At 41.7% G+C, this 22165-nt stretch overlaps 1 protein-coding gene across 3 annotated transcripts in view; it reads right to left on the reverse strand.

Annotated features, from left to right (window-relative positions):
• The window catches only part of HDAC7 (histone deacetylase 7), a 257864-nt gene that overhangs the window by 9063 nt on the left and 226636 nt on the right, over nucleotides 1-22165 (reverse strand). For all 3 annotated transcript variants that reach the window (XM_089482876.1, XM_089482885.1, XM_089482867.1), the window contains 7 exons: nucleotides 21363-21470; nucleotides 16788-16843; nucleotides 14362-14449; nucleotides 13526-13645; nucleotides 8835-8932; nucleotides 4123-4241; nucleotides 1432-1565 (listed from right to left, as the gene is read on the reverse strand). In XM_089482876.1, coding sequence (XP_089339002.1) covers nucleotides 1432-1565; nucleotides 4123-4241; nucleotides 8835-8932; nucleotides 13526-13645; nucleotides 14362-14449; nucleotides 16788-16843; nucleotides 21363-21470 — 723 coding nt within the window. The remainder of the gene's footprint in view (nucleotides 1-1431; nucleotides 1566-4122; nucleotides 4242-8834; nucleotides 8933-13525; nucleotides 13646-14361; nucleotides 14450-16787; nucleotides 16844-21362; nucleotides 21471-22165) is intronic.

The raw sequence follows: 22165 nt of genomic DNA on the forward strand, positions 1-22165 counted from the left end.
TTTTTACTTTGATCTATGCATTGTTTTGCTCAGCTTTTTTCAGAGGAAGTTTTTAATGTCGCCTTCTACTGTTTGGTGATTTTGATTATGTTTTATACATTTTTATCATTTGTCAACATGATTTTGAATTACAGTTGTTGGGGTACAACCCAGGTTCTCCCCCCATAACTCTGGGCTTGCCAGAGTTATGTGGTAAACAGAGTTGGCCTAAAAAAGCCCTTGGCAGACTTGGGAAAGTTATTTTTGAACTAGGGCTATTAGGGTGACCCATAGCATGGGCACTGGCTAGGGGATTGCGGGAATTGAAGGCCCAGAAAAGAATATTCTCAAGCTCTGGCTTTGGGCGTTATGTTTTTATGTTCCCCTCTCAGCCACAAATCTTACTGAATTATCATCATCATTATTATTTTATTTTCTTATATCCCATCTTTCTCCCAAAAAGGGCCTTGGGCAAGACATTTTCTCAGTCTAAACTGTGACAAAGGGTTACTGCTGTAAGACCAGAATGAAACAGGAGGGAGAGAGGGAATCATTCATGTTGTCTTGTGCTCCATGGAGACATAAAAGGATAAAAATGTGATGGATGCATAGGTAAGAATTTATCACACTCAAGTCAGTATTTCATCTGCACAGAGGTTTTTGTATTTTTTGCTGACTATCTTGCAGGTACTACTACAGCAAAGCTTTGCAAAACCAATTTGGTAAGAGCCAAATAAATATGTACACCAAAAGACACTCAGGTTATGGAACACCTTCCCTCAAGAGGCCCCATTGTCCCTCCCCAAAGAAACTTCACTGGCACTTCAATACACTGCTTAATCTTTTTCATTTCACCATGCATCTCATCTCGCCTCATTCCCTTGTGCACTCTTTACATCTTGTGGCTTTTTTCCCAGTCCAATTTTTTTTAAAATTTAATTGCTTCCTTGTCTGTGTATTGTTTTAATGGATGCCTTGTTTGTACAAGTCCTGTGTTTAGAAATTAAAATCTGCCTTTGGGAGGAAGCTGTGATCACTCGGTAAAGAGAGAGGGAGAGAGAAAAGAAGCAGAATTGTGCACATTTTCAGAGACACCCTCCTCTATATTCTTTTGTTATATATTCTACAACTAAGGCATAGAGATGAAAGAAAACCCTGAAAGAAACTTTGGATGCATCTGCACTGCAGAATTAATGCAGTTTGACTCTGCTTTAATTGCTATAGCTCAATGCTACAGAATTCCGAGATCTGTAGTTTTGTGATATATTTAACTTTCACTGTCAGAGAACTCATTCCATAACAAGCTACACATCCCCGGATTCCAGAGAATGGAGCCAAGACAGTTAAAACAATATCAAATTGTACTAATTCTGCAGGGTGGCAGCAGCCTTGACTTCAGAAGAAGCCCCTGGATGCTTTCCTTGGGTTTTGCTAAGCATGGACTCTACTCACCTCATTACCCAGCAGGGCAGAGACACAGGCTTCAGAAGCATCACAGATGGCTGTCAGATCATGGCCTCCTTCCAGAGCAAGAACAAGGGCCCCTCCAGCCAAGTTCATCAGCTGCCGGGTCATGTAGCCAAAACCTTTGGGGAAAGCCAAGAGAAATCAGAAACATTAGACCTTCTGACACTCTCTGTTAAGAGAAGCTGACCGTATAATGGGGCAGAATAGGACACTTGGGAGAGGCAGAAGTAGCAGGCCTTTAGTCTGCCACTTGTCTTGGAAGACAGGTGACACAGATCTATGTGTTTCATATAGCTTGTCCTACACCTACCTAAACTGTTTGGCTGCTTGCAGGTATGTTGGAGAATCCTATCCCATAGCCTTTATTTAAGTAGGACACATCTGCTAGTCTAGTCGAGTATAGAAAGGAAACTGTCTTGTTCTTTGTTTCTTGAACCAGAATTACAGCCAGAGTACCTTCCTATTCCTATCATCTCTCTTTAAGCTCAGGACAGCTCCTCTTTGTGCTATTAATCTGTAAAGGGAAGGGTGGCCAGAGTAAATATTTGGAGAGGGCTCCTGTAATGATTGTGCAGAAGAGGAAATTTCAGCAGGGTTTTGCTTGTTGCCCCATTGTATCATAAGCAACACTTGTTGAGATTTCCTATTCTACACAACCATTAAAATGTACAGAAATTCTCTCCAGTTTTTAGTTTGGCAGTCCTAGCGAACTAGCCAATCAGCAAGTTTGTTGGTCTCCTCTGCATGATGTTCCAAGACTCACTCCCACACACAAGCATGTAAAGCTAACTCCCCCAAGTAATTTTAGTTGGACAAACAGACCTCTTCTGGGCCTCAAATGTAGTGGAATTCCCCCTACACACCATTTGAGGGCATCAGCGGGCATTTGGAGACAAACAAAATTCACACTTTTCCCCTCGAGAGTGGTGCAATGGGAGCAGGGTCCCCATGATCCCCAGGGGGAAATGCAACCCCCTAATTCTTGACATCTCCCGTTTCCTATTTTAGACTGATGTGGACATGAAACCTACTGGCACATCTGAGCTCTTCCGAACAAGATTTACCAGTTTTGGTTTAGAAGGTCATTTCCCAGGATGTTAGCCCCTTTTGGTAAAAGAAACTGAGAGGCAGACTCCTTTAACAGAGTTTGCAGGGAAATCTGCTGAATGTCTTGCATATCCCTGAGACTAACGTCAGTAAAGCAAGACAAACAAGCAGTGTTCAGTTCAAAGACACGGCTGTATTAGTTTGGATCAGTGTGCAAAGGGATGTTGTAGCACCTTTGACACAAAGAGAAAGAAGTTTGTAGCATAAGCTTTTGTAGAATGCATCTACTTCATAGGCATTTCATTCCATGCATCTCATGAAATAGGATGTGGCTGCTGTCACACTGCAGAATTAATGGTTTGACACCACTTTAACTGTCATGGATCTATCTTATAGAATCCTGGGATTTATAATTTTTTTGTGGCAGAACTCTCTGAGAGAGAAGGCTAAATATCTCACAAAACTACAAACTCCAGAATTCCACAGCACTGAGTTTTGTTTATTATGGAGCCCTGGTGGCACAGTGGTTAAATGCTGGTACTGCAGCTACTACTGCGGCTCCAAGGTTGTGAGTTCGATCCCAGGGCTCCAAGGTTGTCTCAGCCTTCCATCCTTTCATAAATTGGAAGTAAGATTACCCAGCTTGTGAGGGGCATTAATTGGCTTACAGACTATAAATGGCTTAGAGAGTGTTGAGTTCACTAATAAGGGATATAGAAATGTAAATGCTATTGAGCTATGGCAGTTAAAGCAATGTCTAACTGCATTAATTCTGCAGTGTAGATGCTGCCAGTGTCTACCAAAGCTTATGCTACAAACTTCTTCTCAGTGCTACAATATCCCTATTGCAGGCAATGTTCATGTTATATAAGAGAAAAGTTTACTAGTTATTTTGAAACATACATTCTACATATATTTCCTAAATCCTGATTAACTAAAGTTTGAGGTTAACCGAGAGGCTCAACAGAGTTGGTGCTCCTCATCTTGAAGGAGGAAGAAGAGACTGACAGAGAGGGAGAGGAAGGAAGAAACCTTTATGTGATCACAGAAACTTGAGAGTTTCTGGGAGCTTATGGAACTTTTTGCTTTGAGGACCATGTATTGCAATTTGTAGTGAAGTAAATGGAGAAAGCTTTAAGAGACAGTGTGAAATTGAACACAAGGCATGCAGAAAAGCCTTATGCTGACTAAAGCCCCTATTATTCTAATAGCAAATGGGAGGTAGGTGTATGAAATGAATGTCTGATTGGGGCAACATTTTCCAACCATTATGCCTCCTGAATCATTTTCATCCCTTTTCAAACATAATAATGAGTAAACAGATGCATTTAAAGATCCTCAATATGTGTGGAGTAGCAAGTAGATGATCCAGCTTTAGAGATATTTATTTATTGGATTTATATCCTACGTTTCTTCCAAAATAGAGCCCTTAGGCCCTGATAGTGCTCTGGCTGTGGCTTTCACATGCCAAACAGTGGTATAGACAGATCAACCAGAAGCTGTCTGTGTAACACCTACAATGGAGTCAAAACTCACTACTAGTGGACTGCATATTCCACATGGTTGACACACTGCTGGCTTCCTTTTGCTAATGGGCCCCCATGCAGCAGATACAGAAGGGAGACTTACATTTGGCTGAAACTTTGTAGCCTCCCAGTGGGGGAGGATGGCCCTCGGCTGCATCAAAGCCGGCAGACACCAGCACCACATCTGGGCAGAACTCACGGGCAATTGGCATCACAACTGTCCTGCAAAGGGACCAAAGAGAACTGAGTCAGGTTGGCTAGCATCTATGATACAGTAAGCTACAGCACTGATGTCTCCTGAAGTATCTCTACAGAAAGTCTCATTAAATGCAATGGCATAGTAAAATGGTGTCCCTTATATAAAATGGGAAAATCAAGGTTTGCTTTTTGGAATTTATATTTTTGGAATATTTTCAATCAATGGACAGTTGAATCCATAGAGGAAAAAAAAATCTGTGGATATGGAGGGCCAACAGCTTACTTCAGTGTATGCCAGTGTGCCTGATGTCCTGTTGGCTGAATAAGCCTTAACCAAAAAATCTCACCAAAGCCAAACAATGAAAGGGACTGGAGATAATCCACTGACTCATGTTCACTGATTTGGCTTTTCGATTATCTTTTGAGATTACTTTTGAGTTTTTAAGATTACTGGCAGTCACTGACCACACACTTAGACATTCATCTTATAAATCTGAAAGGCTAGGATCTTATTTCCCCTGCCCTCCCCCCCCCCAATAAAAAAAAAGGTCAGGGATGTTCCAAGAGCTGAATTCTGTGTGCCCGGTACTATATTTTGCACTGGTTCTGAGTTCTGCCATGGAACTGTGACATACACATAAATCTGTGCATCTGTTCCTCCCCTTCTTTTCCAGAGCCTTTGGTGTGTACTCTCATATATTCTGGAGTTTGCCTCTGGATGAAAGCAACCCAGAGCCTTTGTTTCCATGGGGAATCTATTTCCCCATACTCCCTGTGAAACCAGGAATGATCGCAGATTTGGATGTGTTCCCAGCAACGCCAAGGGTAAATTGGCTTGGACTGGCATTCCTTTTCGGACACCCTGCTGTGCAAGCCTTTCTCAGCTTGCTTACAGAGGGCCCAATAGGCTCACAACCTCGCCTGCTGGGATGAAAATCCCAGCCTTTTCTGAAGACCCATCCATCAGCGGGATCACGTTTGGCAAGCAGCTCAAAGAGACACCATCTCCAAGGGGCCTGGGAGCTGCATTTCTGCGTGCAGCAAGAGAAGTGAGTGTATGTGGGGGAACTATTTATAGAGACCTTTTAAGTGCAATCAAAGCACATATGCTGGGCAGCTGTGGGAGGGTGGCCACTTGCCAAAGCCCAAGCCTTGGCACGTATCAGGTTTGCAGTTCCAAACTGGGGTCTTGCCAAGCCCAGTCGGCCTCATTCATGGGGGCCTGAGCCCCAGCACTGCTGGCTTGGGCCACGTGGCAAAACTGAGCTCCAAGGACCCCTTTTTCACAGTTTTGTCTTGGTGTGGAAGCCACGGAAGTTCAGAGAGTCTTCAAGTGTAGGAAGGCTCAAGGGGAACTCGGGAGATATGGCATGGCAGGGAACCACCTTAGATGTGACACCACTGACAACTATAACAATGGGTCTCCAATGGTGGAGAAAGGTTGGTTTGCCAGATGCTGTGACAGAGAAAGCCCTGTTACATGTACCCACCAAATGAATGGATGCAAGATACATGTAACATTCCAAAAGCATGTGGGAAGCTCAAGACCCTCTCAAGAAATGAAGTGATGCATGCATAGAAGAAGATTCACATGATAGGCTCTCCCCAAGCAGCCTACAGATTCAGATAAGATCTTTACGATTTGGAGATGATAATCTATGTTGTAGTGGCTCTCATGACATAATAAAGGGTCTGGGGAGCAGCACTTTGTGTCTTGGCTTAAGACCAGCTTGAGGAACGTGTGGCCTTCTAGATGTTGTTCAACTGCAACTCCCATAATCTTTCACCACTGGCTTTACTCTCTACAGTTGATGGGAACTGCAATCTAGCAATGGTTGAGTGCAGCAGCAGGTGATAGCTCCCATCTCAGTGATCAGTAAATTTATTCTGGATTTTAGTACAAACTTTGAGGGAGTTAATATATGATTAAAGGTTTCAGGACCTAAAATAGCTCCTTTGTAGTCTGAACTAAAACCTGAAGCAGATTCATTACGCCAGTGACACGGAAGTCATCATTGTTGTTGTTGGGTTTTTTGTTGTTATTGTAACAATAACTATCCCACCTTTTTCCCAATATAGAGATTCAAGGAGGCTCACAAGAAATTTAAAACCACACAAAAAGTATAAATATAGTATTTTTTTTAAAAAATAGCAATTTATAAAGTGAAAACCATTAAACATTAAAATAGCAAAATGTATTTTTAAAAACTCTATACAAACCTTAAAATCGGAATTGCGAGGCATTTAAAAGTCCAGTCCTCATCAGTATGAAAAAGCTGACAGTAAAAAATGTTTTTATCTTCCGCCAAAAGGAGAACAGGAATGGTGCTTCTCTAGGGAGAGGGAGTGCCAAAGACTGGGGACCAGCCACCAAAAAGGTCCCTTCTCTTGCTTCCACCAAATGAACCTGAGAGGGTGGAGGAGAAGGGAGCAGGGCCTCTCCAGATGATCTTAATGCTGTAGTGGGCTCATAAACGGAGATACAGTCTTTCAAATAACCTGGACCCAAGCCATATAGTTACCACTGACTGGAGGGTCATACATTCCTTAGCCATGGTTTAAGGTTTCCATATGGTTTCCCAGGAACAACCATGGCAGGAGGGGATAGTGAATGATGAGAAAGATTGCTAGAGACACCAGTCAAAGGTGTGTGTGCATGTAATTTTTGATAATGCAGGGGAAAATATTTATGACCTAGTCCTAAGTTTAATCACGTTAACTTGGAAAGAAGTCCAATAGGACTCAGTAAGACTTGCATTTCTAAGGATGTATGTTCATTAAAGTAAGTATAGGTTCTTTTTTCCTTGGCAGCAAAGTATCCTGTCCTCCTACCCCACTCCCATGCTTTCTTATTTCATAGGATTAAAATAAAAAGACCCATCCTTCAAAAAACAGGCATGTGTGCATTCCATTATATAACAGCCCTGTATGTATACTAAAAGTTGTCTATCAGTGATTTGAAGCATTTGTTCTACTCAGGCATTTCCTGCTCAGCTTGAGCTGAGGCTTTGCAAAGCCTTACATTCAAGACTTCAAACTAGGGTTATCAAGCAGCACCACTTTAGAACTTAACTGATGTTTTATTGGGGATGAGCTAAATTAAATAGGGGATGCAAAGGAGCTGATTTGCAAAATGCTCTATTCCCTTGTGGCTGATTCATTGTTCCTCTGCACCCCGCTTCAACCTTGTTTAACTTTTAGACTCCAAACTCTGCTGGTAGTAACCTTTCTTTTAGTTATACTGTTCTATGAATTTGCATGTATACCAATAAGCAACACTGTCCAGTGGGCAGATAGGCTCTTTAACAACTAGGTCATAATGGACTAATTCTGAATGACTTACAAAGCAATCCCAGGAAAGTCTGTAACAGATGCAAGTCTCAGTAAATCCCACAGAGTTTACTTCCAGGCAAGTGAGTATAGGGCAGTGATGGCAAACATATGGTACCCATGCCAGAGGTGGCACTCCAGAGTCCTCTCTGTGGGCACATGTGCCATTGTCTCAGCACAGAGTTTGCCAGAGTTTGTTACTAGAAAGCCATAGGGACATGGTACTTAGCAATAAATAAGTGGGTTTTGGGTTGCAGTTTGGGCACTTGGCCTCGAAAAGGTTCACCATCACTGGTATAGGGTTACAGTCTGAATTAATTCGTTTTGGTGTTTGTGTACTGCTCTTCCACCAAAAGTTGTCCCCTTAAAGTAGAGGTGGGGAACTGAATCATTAGGAAAAACCAATTTTCAGTGTGATCCCCATCCTGCCAGTGAGACACAGGTCCATTTCCTCTGATGAAACGTAATGGTCCTGCTTCAGCCTACTTCCAGTTGAGTTTTTTTACTACTTTTGGGGATGAGAGAAACAATACTGCCACAGTTTGGGTCAATTTTGTCATTCTGGGCAATTTTGGGGGTTAAAAAATGGGGAGGAAGCTTAAAAAATTGCAAAATGAGATTGGGGTGTTACACACAATCCATGTGCCTCACCCTCCCCAAAACATCTAACCCTGACTTTAAGCAATATACAAAAGAGACAATGAGAATCTTGTCAAACATTTTGGTGTTTAATTAAGCAACCAGTTCGGTGGAAGGGAAATGATCTGAAATTTCCAATCTTTCAGAGAAAGAACAATCTATTTCTCAACCCACGGGGGGGGGGGGGGGGAGCTGTTTGACAGAGTCTTCTCCAAATATCCTCAACCATTTTCCTAACACTGGCTGCCATACCCCACACCTCATCATACTGCAGGATGACACTATGTCCAGGCCTTCTGAAGGTTACAAAATGGTGAGTAGGCTGCCACTTCATTTGCTGCTTGTTCCATTGAAATCAACTTGCTGTGTTGTGCTATGGTCACAGATTATGTGAATCCCACACTCCTGAAAAACTGATGGAGAATTCCTACTGCCACAAAAGAAATTCTGTGAAAGGGCCCACCCTGTCTTCTCTGCCAGCAAAGATGGTGTAGAAATTTGTAGAGCAGCACACAGTCTAGAATCCTGATTTCTTCCTCTTGTTTCCAATGTAAGTGGAATGTTATTAGAAGTTTCCACTGGCATTAGCCCATCAAGCTCCTTTAGATAAAATGGACACTGTGGCCCTGGCTCCAATTAAAAACTTACCGGAAAGCAGCCAAGTATTCTGGATCCCCCATGGGTGGGTCAAGGCCACCTGTCCAAGCGACATTGACGGTGAAGCCCTCACCAGCACAAGAGCCCACCTGAAAAAGAAAAACAGAGAGGGTCTGTAGCTCACGTCTTCTTACCCTTTCACACTCATCGGAAGACATCTTCAGGAGAAACACTTGCATAGGAGTCAGGCTTCAAGGTGCTGTCTGCTGCATTCAGCTGCAGTGTGAGCAAGCATCTATGACACAACAAGGGGATGAAACATATGACTCTCCTGGTGCCTTTGGATGGCAACTCACTTCAGGACTAGCCAGTACAGCCAATAGTCAGGGATGATGAGAGCTACAACCTAGCAACATTTGGAGGGTTATACACTCCATAACCTTCGTCTAGAGCAGTGGTTTCCAACCGTTAGTTTTCCATTTGTTTTGAACTTCAGCTCCCAGAAACCCCAGCCGACTGGCCAACAGTCAGGAACTATGGGAGCTGAAGTCCAAATCATCTGGAGCACCAAATGTTGGGAATCACTGATCTAGAGTAAATGAAGTGCCCAAGGCAGCTGTATGGGATTTCCTGATGTACCAGACTACATCCTCCAAGGGACCAGAAAAAAACAGATACACTGTCAACACTGGGTACTATATGGGCCATTCATTACAACAGGGAAAAAATTGTGGCACAAACCTTTTAACTTGTGGATGTGTTTCCTTAAATCATTTTTATGGTCTTAACTTCTGGGGAATTGTAACACAGTGGCTTGCGTGATGTTGGTCTAAGTGTTTTTTTAATTTTGTTTTTTGCATTCTTTGAAACACAAAACACATCCAATGTCATAGAGGACTGGTGATGGAGTTGCAGCCCTAACTGTTCAAAGAACTATCTTTTATAAAAGAAAGAAAGAAAGAAAGAAAGAAAGAAAGAAAGAAAGGCATCCACAAAACCCCAGGAATGAAGCAACTATATCTCCAGGGAGCTATCATCTCCCTCTCTCTCTAAAAGCCAGTTCCCAACTTTACATGACATGGGAGTGGAGCCAGGAAATGGGATCCAGGATGAAGTAAAGCAAGGAGAAGCTGACTTGCCTCTTAGGGGCTAAAATTCTCAAGGGCAAGGGGCAAATTTGGCTCCTATCCTAATGATGCCCTTGAGGTCTGCAATCTACTTTCTCCCATAAGAGCTATCACTCACTTCTGAAGAAGAAACTGAAGCCCTGAATATAGGGATACTGTTTAAGGGAAGGCAAAGCCTACACCAGGGATGGGATGGCCTGGTTCCCATGACCCTGTGCATTGCTCTCTCACAAGTTTATTTCAAAGGCTGTCAGCCAAACTGGTGGTACAGTGGTTGTTAAGGTCAAGACTAAGAGCAGGGCATGGGAATATGTTACATTTTTACACTACAGACCCCAGAAACCCCCAATAGCAGTTCTGAGAATAGTGGTCCAAAAAAAAAGTAACTTCCTCAAGTTCTGATGGGATACCCAGATTTGAATTGGCCTGAGGTAAACTCAAGCTGAGTGAGCTTGGGGCCAGTAATTTTCTCAATTTATTCTACCTTACAGGATTGTTGTGAAACTGAATGGGGGAGGGGGCCATGCATCCCATTGGAGAATGAATGGGATCAAAATGTGAAAATAAAATAAAAATAAAATAAACATACCACTTCTCACTACACACACACACACTCACCACCACCACCACTACCATGATGGTCATATGTCTAGCACAAATTAACATTGACTATTTTCCTCTATAGTGATAAATAGAATACTATTAGAAAGATGCAACCCAAAAGTCCAGTGGAGACAATGACCAGTAGCAGTTCATGAGTGTGTTTCTCTCCCTTACCCCATGATCTACTTGTGCACTGGGCAAGGTTTGTACAGGTTGTCACTTATAAGTGTCTACAGATCTTCTTGGACACATTAATACACAAAGGTGAATCAGAGAGCAACAGCAAATGCCAGCATGTGATATGCACATCTGTAACTTTGTGGAACACATGATAGATTTAAAATGTTTGTGTAAGATTAGCTGCTTCCTCCCCTCCACTTCACAAAATCTACTGCCACTCTCATATACAGCTGTTGCATTGATCTTTTTCTTCCCTGCAAGGACAGTCCAATTGTAAAATATGAAGTAGGCTAGAATTCAGTTCTGGGCTTGCTGTATGTACATATCAATGTAGGTACACTTTTTTTAATGTATACCAAGCCTTTCTGCCAAATAAGGCACTCAAGGTGGTCGACAGCAATAAAATAGAGATTAAAAATAAAATCTTGATTAAGAACACACCATAAAAATAAACTGAAAACACAGCAAAAGGCATGAGCATTGCTCTGCTGTTACCAGTATTGCAGAGGGTTTGGGGTTGTGTGTATGTGGTTAACCTCTCGCCTCACACATTGTAATTCCATGTTCTAGTATCCGGCATTTTATTATCTTTTGTGGAGAGTGAAGCCAGCCTGTGGCACAACCAAGCATGGCACCCACAAAAGTAAATGACCCTTGCAGGGTTTCCCCCCCTCTTCTTTTTAATATGCCTCTGATATAGAGAAAGACATGAGGTTTTGGAACAACAGCAGCAACAAAAACTTATTTTATTTTATTTTTAGCAATATTCATGTTCCATGCGACACATCCCAAGCTGGCTCCTTGTAAGCAAGCAACCACTGTACCCAGATGGTACTGAAAAGGAGTGGAACTTTAAATAGGGGGACTCCCTTTCCAGTGGGGAAAAAGATAGATAATGGTTTGGGAGATAGGAAGAGATAATCTTTGAAGTGTTGCCACCCTTACAGATAATGTAATGTATGCTAGCTGGGGGGAAAGAGATCCGTAAGAGAGGTCCTCAGAATTTTGCTTCAGTTCTCCATTTTGGCAGAGTCCGCAACATCTAAATAGACAGTGGAGCTGATGAATGAGGGAGAAACAGCTCATAAAAGGGGTGGGTGGGAGCCTGGAGTGATATGCCACAGTCTCCCAGGGATCTGCGCAACATCATAAACAATCCCTCAGACCCTTTGATATCTCCTGCTTGGAGGGAAAGATGAGAACCAGATGGGAGCATACTCTAGTTCTGGCCACTTTCAGCATTAAGCCTCTTTGAAAGCAGGTTATAAAACATGATGGATATGAAGCGCCAAAGAGTTTTGCCTATTCTCCCCACCCTCCTGGCTAGGAGGAAACACCACCATCCGTCACTAATTCTGGGAGTTTTCCAGCTTTGGCTTAATGAGTCTCTCTCCAAAGTGCTTTTACAAGTTATTGAAATCAGCCTGTCCTCCTCTTTTGTTCCCAATGTGTCGTGTTGTTTTAAAAACTTGTGAGAAGGGCTGACATGGTATGTAAAGGTCAGAGAAACTCATAGCTGTGAATTCTGATAAATCAGTATGTCATCTGATAAATCATATGTGGTTGCATTGTACTTATTGCAAAGAAGCTTCCAATATGGATGGGTTGAGCTGCTGCTCACAACCACAGCAGTTGCTCAGGGAATAAAACGGTTGTCCTAACAACATGCCTGCAGTCCAGTTATCTTGAAGAAAGTGATAGCTGTCAAGTAGATTATATTTAAAATTCAGGGATTTGTGGATAAGACTAAAGGCTAGAAAGCTGATTGGGTGGAAGTCCCAGAAGGGGAGGAACTCAAAGGTCGGATAATGCAGATGCAAGGACAGTAATAACTGTAACCAGAAGAGAGAGGAACTTGAAGGAAGGACAGTTATAATAGACAGTGCACAAATAGATAATGGGGCAGGAGTGCCCTATGTATCACACCTGGGAAAGTTCCCTTTCCTTTCCTTTTGGATTATAACTCCTCAAGTCCTCCTACCAATTCCAGATTTGTAAAACTGAATTTTTTCAAGCTTGGCTCTAGATGTTGCTGGATTACAATTCCCATGATCCCTTATCAGAATTGGCTACCATGGCTAGGGCACACAGGAGCTGAAGTCCAATGCTATCTGAAGGGTCTGGGGCAGAGGTTTGGGGACTCAGGGCTGTGGAGAAAGGTTTGTGCTTTTGGAACTAGATAGAAGGGAGACTTCTGCCTACCTTGGTTTCCACTGTTATTCCAGCAATGTGATCTTGCAAATGAGAACAAGCCGTGACCTAGTTTTATCTGAATGGCCTGACAGATGTAGCAGTTTTCAAGATTTATGTTACTGAAGACTTCTAGATGCTGTTTCCAAGGGACATCCAAAGGCATATCTTATTGGCAGGGCCAAGTTGGGAGTTTGCAGCCCAACAATTCACATATAGTGTCACTGAGTGCTTGGGGAGTGAATTGGGATCTGCAGCTGGGTCTCCGGAGAGAAAAGCTGCTATAGATTGGACCATGTTTGCTGAAAAGCAATACCACATGCATCCTCCAACTCTGAGGTACCTCTTGTTGTGTATCCATGTTCCCTCTACAAGTGCATGTAAGCAATTTCCAGGGACAATAGGAGCAAGTACAATGGCTCTCCTGAAATACAGCAGGGGCTGCTCATGCACCACTGGAATATTGGTGATAAGGTAGTAGTGGAATTTACCTTGAAAACTAGATGTCTCAGTAGAATGTGCCTTGTTTAAAAACAAAATTACAATTCCTGGAGGTTTTGAAATAAGAGCAACATCTTGTTTTTAAAGGGAATTCAGAGTGGTACCCCCCCCCCCCCCCCCGGACTTTAAACAGGAGCTCACCTCATCAGCTGCTCCACTTCCAGGGAAGAAGTTGCCATTGTCATGCCGATGTAGAGAAATATAGAGAACGTTTGGGTCTCGGTAGAACACTTGCTGTGTTCCATTGCCATGGTGAACATCCTGAGGAAGAGAAGGAGGAAGAACAAGAAGACAAAGTAAGGGGAGAAAATGCATGAGATCTTTTAGGGCAGGTCTGCACTGGCCAGAATACCCAGGGCTGCCTCCAAAGTTTTCTGAACCTGAAGCTGCTCCGATTTCCCCCCCTTTAACTGGGCACTCCGAAGAGACAACAGGCAGCTGTCTACATGTGTGGGACACTGTGCCACCTGGGTCTCTTCCTCTCTGGGGTAGAAAATGAGGTGTTCAGCATTTATCACATGGCAAGGTTTCTTGTTGTGACCACAGAGGGAGAGACTCACACCCATGACATTGGTGTTGGGCAGCACAGGGGGATGCTGTGTACACAGCTGCCCAGTGCCACTCTGCTGTGTTTTCCTGCAAAATTCAGAGCATATAGTGAGCTTTTTTTTTTTTTAAATGATATAAGGGATAGATGGCTCAGATATGATGTGGAACTGGCCTTCTATTGTGAAGACAGTCCATAGCCAAATCCAGGTGAAGACAGGATGCAATAAGGGCAGGAGGAAACCGGTGCAAATATCCCATGTAGAAATGACCTTACATAGTGTATAAGATCCTTCAGAGTCAGTGCCACTCAACCTCTACACTTCTAAATTTTATACCTCACATCTCTGCAAAGGTAACTAGAAACAAACTTGCAGCTTAGGAGAAAAAAAAGAATTCCTCTATGGCAATATGAAGGGCACAGAACTCACCCAGTCTACAATAAGGATCTTGCTGATTTTCCCTTTCTGTTGGAGCTGTCTGGCTGCAATTGCCACAGAGTTGAAGAAACAGAAGCCCCTGTCAAGGAAGAAGAGGGGGGCAAACAGGCTAGTATTCAGAACGAGCAGTAATGCACCTAGTTAGCTTCCCTTAATACTTATTTTGTTATTTATTTAAACTATCTGTTAGTGAAATCTATATCCTATCTTTCTTCCAATGAATATGGTTCTTACCTTTCTGCTTCACTGGTATCTTCACAATAACTTTGTGAGTACTTGTTGGTTGTTCTGTACCTTCGAGTTGTTTCCAACTTATGCTGACCGTAAAGTGAACCTATCATGGGGTTTTCTTGGCTAGATATATTCAGAGGTTTGCCATTGCCTTCCTCTGAAGCTGAGAGAGTGTGACTTGCCCAAAACCATCCAGTGGGGTTCCATGGCCAAGAGGGGATTCAAACCTTGACTTCCAGAATCCTAGTCCAACACTTAAACCATGTGGCTGGGATAGGCTGAGAGGGATTGTCCCAGGCTACCCAGTTAATTTTATAACTTAGTGGGAATTAGGGTATAGATCTCCAAAGTGCCAATCTAGCACTGTGAAATCCTGCACCACACTGGCATCCAGACTTTGCTCTTGTAACCCACTGCTTCCATACAACAGACAGTTTATGCTCTTTTTTGCAAAGATCATTCTTCTAAGAACTTGAATTATTATGAAAAGTGACACTAGCAATTATTATTTTGTCTGTTACTCATACAAGTAATGAATGCTTCATCGATGGATTTCCTACCAATATTAATTTTAAACCCCCTCCTATATATTATCTTCCCAACTACCCAAAAGCAATATTTTGCAATAATGAACAAATCTTATTCATTATGCAAAATACAGTTTTTGCCTTAATTTTGTTAAAATGTTTTAAAATATTGTTACCTCTTGTTCCTTAAAAATAAAAGGTAACGAATATCGACATTATTTTTAAGGTATTAATTTCAAACTTTGCATCTTGCAATACTGACACAAAGGAGCCATTTCCCAAACCCTACAAAGACACAGAGTGGTGGAACTTAGGCCAGGATTGGATAAATGTGTTATGGGCAGGGGAAAATTTTCTCTCTCTCTCTCTCTCACACACACACCCCTTTATGAAGCTAAGCCATGTGAATTCACTTTTACTTTTACTCAATTGATCTGTTTTGGGGGTGAGGTGGAAAGTGAAATCTTAATGTCTGAGGGTAGCTTTCCATGCTTTCTGGAGGAAGGTGTAGCAGTCCACATCCAGCCAGCATGGTGTGGTGGTTTGAGTGCTAGACTAGGACTCCAGAAGACCAGGGTTCGATTCCCAGCTTGGTCATAAAATCCACTGGGTGGTCTTGGGCAAGTCATGCTCTCTCAGAGGAAGGCAATGGCAAACCCCATCTGAACAAATCTTGTCAAGAAAACCCTGCAATAGGTTTGCCTTAGGGTTGCCCTAAGCTGGAAATAAAGGCACACAACAACAAGTGGCCCCCCGATCACTCTATACATAATTGGGAGGGAGAGTCTGGGGGATTCATGGTCTCCTGGTGGGCTGCGATTGAGGGTGCATTTCCCCTACCCATAAGTTATCCAGGGAAGGATGCACAGTTCCAGTGGTGTATCTCATTTGGGTTTGGTAAGCATCCATTATAACACACATGAATGAACTTTGAAGGACACTATCCTACAACTAGAGAACCAAAGTCTGATGTCAAGATTCTCCTTGAAGCATTTGTGTCTTAGGATGAATGAAAGCTCTTACTCCAGGTTCCTAACTTTATGATTACAGCAAAAGTTTGACCTGCCTGTGCAAATGAACCATCAGAGGCCGTACACCAGAGAGGAGAGCTAAAGCTGCACTGCAGAAATAATGCACTCTGACAACACTTTAATTGCCACAGTTGAATGCTATGGATTTCTGGGATTTATAGTTTGGTGAGGTACCCGAACTCTCTGAGAGAAAAGGCTAAATATCTCACAAAATTACATATTCCAGAATTTGATATCACTGAGCCATGGCAGTATTATTGCTGTATTATTTCTGCAGTGCAGATGCAGCCAAAGCTTTGCATCACCTCAGATGCAAGGCTTTTCACTGGAATTCCTTCACACATTAAGCGGAAAGCCAACAGAGGTTGATTAGTGATGTACATGCATGTCAGCTGCAAAGGCTTTCTATATAAATTTAATAAATCTTAGTATCTTCTGTTTGACTGGCAAACACAGTCACTCTGTAGAAATCCTGATGTAGCCAAACCTTCACCATCTATGCACGAAGGAGTGGACCAAAAGGCCCAATATATGCAGAAGTAAAAAATCTTTCTTTAATTTTATTTTGAAAAACGGGGAAGGCACTGTGACCAAGGAGGTTAAGAATAAGTAGAGATGCTGTCCTTACATAGCTGTTGAGGGATCTGCATGGTGTCCCGGCGGCCGTACAACTGCAAAACCATTCTGCAAGACAAATATATTTAAATACATCTATGCACATAATTTAAAAAAAAAACTGAAAAGAAGGCGACAGACATTGCGACATTATTACTGTTAGTACTGTTGCTGTTGTTATCATCATCATTAATATCCAGAATGCTTAGAATGAACTCAGTGTTACACAGAAATTTGAAAGCCTCAACATCAATTTATGTTCGGCACTAGATTAGCAAAATAAAAAAAAAATGGTGAGGGTTTGCCTTATACTTGTTTTCAATCATGTTTCAATATATGTAGTTATAAGTTCAGTAACTGGCATCTTTGTTTGTTTCTTTTTCCATCCACCACATTATATCTTACTTTAGATGTGGTTACTGTACTTAGTCTAAATGGCTGTCTTTTATGGGTATGATGCAGCCAGAGATAAGCCTTTCTTCCCTCTGTAATTAAGGTACATATACCTACCAATTAGCATTACCAGAGTGAAAACTGGAGAGGGTTCTTGTACTTTTAATGTTTCTGTAAAAAAGGAACTTTCTGTCATTGTTGCTTATCATACAGTCAAGAAACAAGCAACACCCATTGAAATTCCCTCATCTACACAACCACTAAAGGTCTGCTCCAGTTCTCACCCTGGCAACCATACTACCAATATAGGTAATCTTTTCATGCATTTGAGAAAGTAGGCTTTGGTCCATCAACACCACAATATATCTGTTATCTTAAATTGGGAGTGGGCAACTGTGACTTTCAAGAGGATTTTGGACTGCATCAGCTCTCATCAAAATAGCTAAGGTTGAGGGATGATGGGAGTTGCAATGCAACACGATCTGGAGAACCATATACTATCCATTCCTGGCTTATATAATGCCAACAGAATCTTGCTGGCTTTTGGCTGCAATGGACTAATATGGCCATCCCCTTGATTAAGTCTCAGTGGGAATGATGGAAGTTAAGTCACACTGCAGAATTAAAACAGTTTTAACATCTCCTTAACTGCCATGGCTCCATGCTATAGAATCCTGGGATTTGTAGTTTGTTGTGGTACCAGAGCTCTCTGGGAGAAAAAGGTTAATATTTCACAAAACAATAAATCCCAGAATTCAATAGCATTATTTCGGCAGTGCAAATACAGCTTAAGTGTTAGTACAAAAATGATCTCATCCACTGGATGTACAGGAGAAACATGAAGCTGGGGACTTCTGAATGGTGGGCCACATCTCACTGCTGAATTACCACGGAAAGGATGAGAATGAAAAGCTTTCAAAAATTAGAAGAAATATTTTGTATTTGTGAGAGAGATGATGGGTAGAATTCACAGCAAGCAAGTGGTGCCACTGAAAGCAGAAGGAAAAGTCAGTTTTGATTAAGTAATGTTGCATCAAAATCTCTGAGCCTTAAGTGTAACTCAGTATCTCTGCATCTAACCATTAATCAATATGTGCCAGCAAATATTTTCATATTGTGGCAAGGTTGTCTTATAGAAATGCATTTTGCAATCTTTCTGTTTGAAGAGTGCTTCACTCAATGAACGTTCAGATCTTACTCAATCAAGACCAGAATGGCAACTGCCAGCTAGAGGACTTATTCTGCAGCTGCTCCTAGATTGTGGAATGACCTGTCAGAAGAGATTTGACAGCTGAACACGCTGTCCAAATTGAAAACAGCTTTGAAGACCAGTTTCTTCTAGCAGACATATCTAGATGATTTTAAATCGTGAATTTTAAATGATGAATTTTAAGTGTGGGTCATTTAATATCTCCATGCACAAAGACCAGTTTCCTATGCCTTTGTGCACTAATGGCCATCATTAAAACTGGACCTGCAACTTCATCTCCATACACAAAGTATTTGTAATTTGAATTGACATCCTCATATACCAATGACATATATATGTCTGTCCCTGGCTTCCACTCCGCCAAATGCATTTGAAGACTTAGACTGAAGTCTACGGAAGCTCAATTGCTGTCAATTTCTTTCTTTCAGTTAGTCTCAAAGGTGCTACATGATCTCTCTACATACCCATTTTAATATGTGTATCTCTTATTTGTCATTTTAAATTGATGTGCTTTTTAACAAATGTGTTTTAACTGATGTTGTTCATCTGTTCAATGTTGTTGTTCCCTGCCTCAATCCATGGAGGGGGGAGGAGGGATAATGGATTTATTTTATTGTGTTATATGTTATGATGTAAGCCACCTCGATCTTGCTGAAGAGGCAGGATAGAAATAATAGTAATAATAATAATAATAATAATAATAATAATAATGGATCGAGGTGGCAATAAATAAATAAATACATTTATTAAGTTTTCCTTTCTCTGTTCAATACCCATCAAGCATAATTTGAATAAATAATAACAATCTCCCACACTACAACAGGTCCTCTAGCTGTCAGTCTGTTGTTGGTTGTGACCTATATGGCTTGGATCCAGGTTGTCTGGCTCTACCAACTTCACAGGTTTGGCTGGTGGGGACAAAAGCTGGGGGCTTCTTGGTGGCTGCCCAGAGGCTTTGCAAATCTCTCATTAGTGAAGGCAGAATGGCACCCTCCTTGCTGTCCTTCCATCAGCAGGTTCAGGCCATCTTTTTAGAACAGAAGGCTTATAAGGGGAGGGATTTACTATTTTAACTGTACTATTTTAAGCAGTACCAGTTTCGTTGTACTGTTTTTAAACTGCTTTTATCATTTTAAAGTGTCTGCTTTATGTTCTGTTAATATTGCTATTAATTTTATTCGATTTGAATGTTGACCTTTCATATACTTTTTAGCTATATTGTATTCGTTTCAATTTGTAATCCCCTGAGTCCCAGTTTTGGGGGAAAGGTGGGGAACAAATAAATATGATGGTGGTGGTGGTGGTGGTGATGATGATAATGACAACAATGATGATTATACATTAAAATGAATGGTGTGTCTGCTTATCTGTTTGAGAAGACTTTTAACAAGTAAATTGAATCCAGTCACTGAAAAGTAATATAATCCTTCTTGTTTACCAAAGTATAATGAAAAGGGAAAAAATCCATGAAAAAAAAACCAGCTCAGTAGTATTTAAAACTAAAGCTTTTTGTTAATTATTTTTAGCAGAGTCAAAAGGCAAGCTCTTTTCAGTAGTGATTTAGGGCCTAAAAGGTGAATGTGGGCAGCCTGGAAAAGTGAGAGTAACAAGTGATCTGCTGCATTGGGATCATCCATGTGTCTAGTCTAAGAAGCACTGCGCTTACTCTTAGTTGGCTTAGTTCACTCTGAGGGATGCCAACATAACTCATTATTATGTCTGCCTGTATGGGGATATCCCTCCATCCTCGGAACAACACCAACAATATCTTGACAAAAGGCAGGCTTGTGATTAACATCGGCATTTTTCCCCCTTCTGTATGATTTTTAACACCTTTGCCTAATGAAGAAGCCATATAGCTTTGAAAGTTTCTGTCATGTATTTTATATATTTTGGTTGTTCCAATAAAAGTTTTTGTCTCCAGTCCAACCTGTTGCAGTGGGAGAAAAATGAAACACTTTGCAAGAGGGTGACACTGCCTACCTATTAAAAATTCAGGCTCATCCTCCCTTAGTGAAATTTCCCTTCAATCTCAAAATGTCTAGCATTGCAGAGAGACTCTGAATATAATTCACACCCAGAATTGTTACCTTTGCTGCATTTGCATTACTTTGCTCACTTTTCCTGCCCCTTTTGTTGGGTGCCTAAACTGCATTTCTAAATGCTTCCTTGAAGTTTTAGATTACTGTAATGCTAAAATTTGGGAAAAGTAGGAAAATTTCATCAGGGGGCAGATTTTTTATCCTTTCTTCCCCTCTCATAGTTGCACCCCCACACTGAACACTACATGTCTCTTTATTCGGCCTCTATAAGTTGGGCATGTTGCGTATTTGACAAACCCAGTAATGACCATGATGGCATCATAATAAGCATCTTAACTTCAAAATTTAGCACACATTTCCTTCAACCTAGGGCTCATCAGACTTGCTGGACTGCATCCCTCTTCTTCTACAAACAGCACACCTAGTGTTGATGGAGGCATTTGTCATGGATTATATCTGAAGAATGGTTAGTTGAGGAAAGTTGACTTAGTGCTACACTACTCAATAAACCTGTTAGAATTTTTTATGCTGCATTCAGTTGATGGCTAACAACAGGTAAGATTTGCATCTGGGATTCTAATGAGAAAGATCAGAATAACCCAGTAACTGTGTTTAGATATTGCCATACTGCAATACCTAAACACACAGTACTGGAAACCGGGCAAGTAGAGAAAATCTTAAAGAGCAAAGATATAACTTATTTTCTTGGAGTTGAAATCCCCAAATCCTCCATGGCTTAATGCTATATTTATAGACATTTAGTAGCTGAACTGTGGAATGAGTTTTAATAAAGGCTGTTCTTTCAGAACACACTTGTGCTGCCTCTGTTATCCTGCCCTTAGGTTTTCAGGAGTTTCAAGACTATTTTTGTGCATTATATGCTTGCTGTGTCCTGTTCTTGTTCTGTTACAGAAAATAAACCACCCTGGTAACAATCTCTTACCTTCAGTTGCCTAGTGGCCACCTTGAAGGCCAGTTCGGTGACGCTACCAGCAGCCCAGCGTGCCGCATTGCTGGAATGCAGCTCATTCCAAATGGTATCACTGTCCACCTGGAGACAGAAGGAGATGACAAAGAGGTTATCCTGCACTGCATCTTCAAGGCAGACCTAATGCTAACACTTCTACATTCAGCCAATGACATCCCAAACCCTAAATTGGCAATATTCACATCTACATCTGTATAGTTCAACCACAGCATGGAAGGCTGTAGAGAACCAATGAAAAGCCACTGGAGAGAGAGAAATGGGTTGAGAAGACTCATCTCCAAGCACAAACCCATCCTCAGGTCCACTGAGTGCTTTGGGTGTAAGTCATTTTTCAAACGACTTTCCCTATGGACTTAACAGGGAAAACATCCTTCAAGTAAGAAATGACATTGCAGGATTGTTGTGCAAGGCAGTAAGGACGGCACAGCACTTTACATGTGACAAGTGCTCCTTAATGAAAATATATGATGCTATAGATGGGAAGCGGCATTGCCCCTAATGCATCAAAATTTCATGGGGTTCCCAAAGACACCAACCCCAAGGGCCATGCTCTGGCCGTGTGTGAATTGTTAAAGCATATTCCCCTCTAGCCAACATGGGGTAGAGGAAAAGGTGGCAGAGGGAAGAGAAATAATCGGTTCTTGTTACCTTCTCAGTTCTGTTTGATTCCTCAGCCTCCCCCCCACCCTCCCAACATCTTGGTTTGATCAGAAACACGTCATCGACAAAGAACCGGAAAACCTCAAAGATTCTCTTCT

This window comes from Sceloporus occidentalis, unplaced genomic scaffold (assembly GCF_023333645.1).
Source record: "Sceloporus occidentalis isolate IW3139 unplaced genomic scaffold, rSceOcc1.0.p SCAF_1, whole genome shotgun sequence".
Taxonomy (NCBI): Eukaryota; Metazoa; Chordata; class Lepidosauria; order Squamata; family Phrynosomatidae; genus Sceloporus; species Sceloporus occidentalis.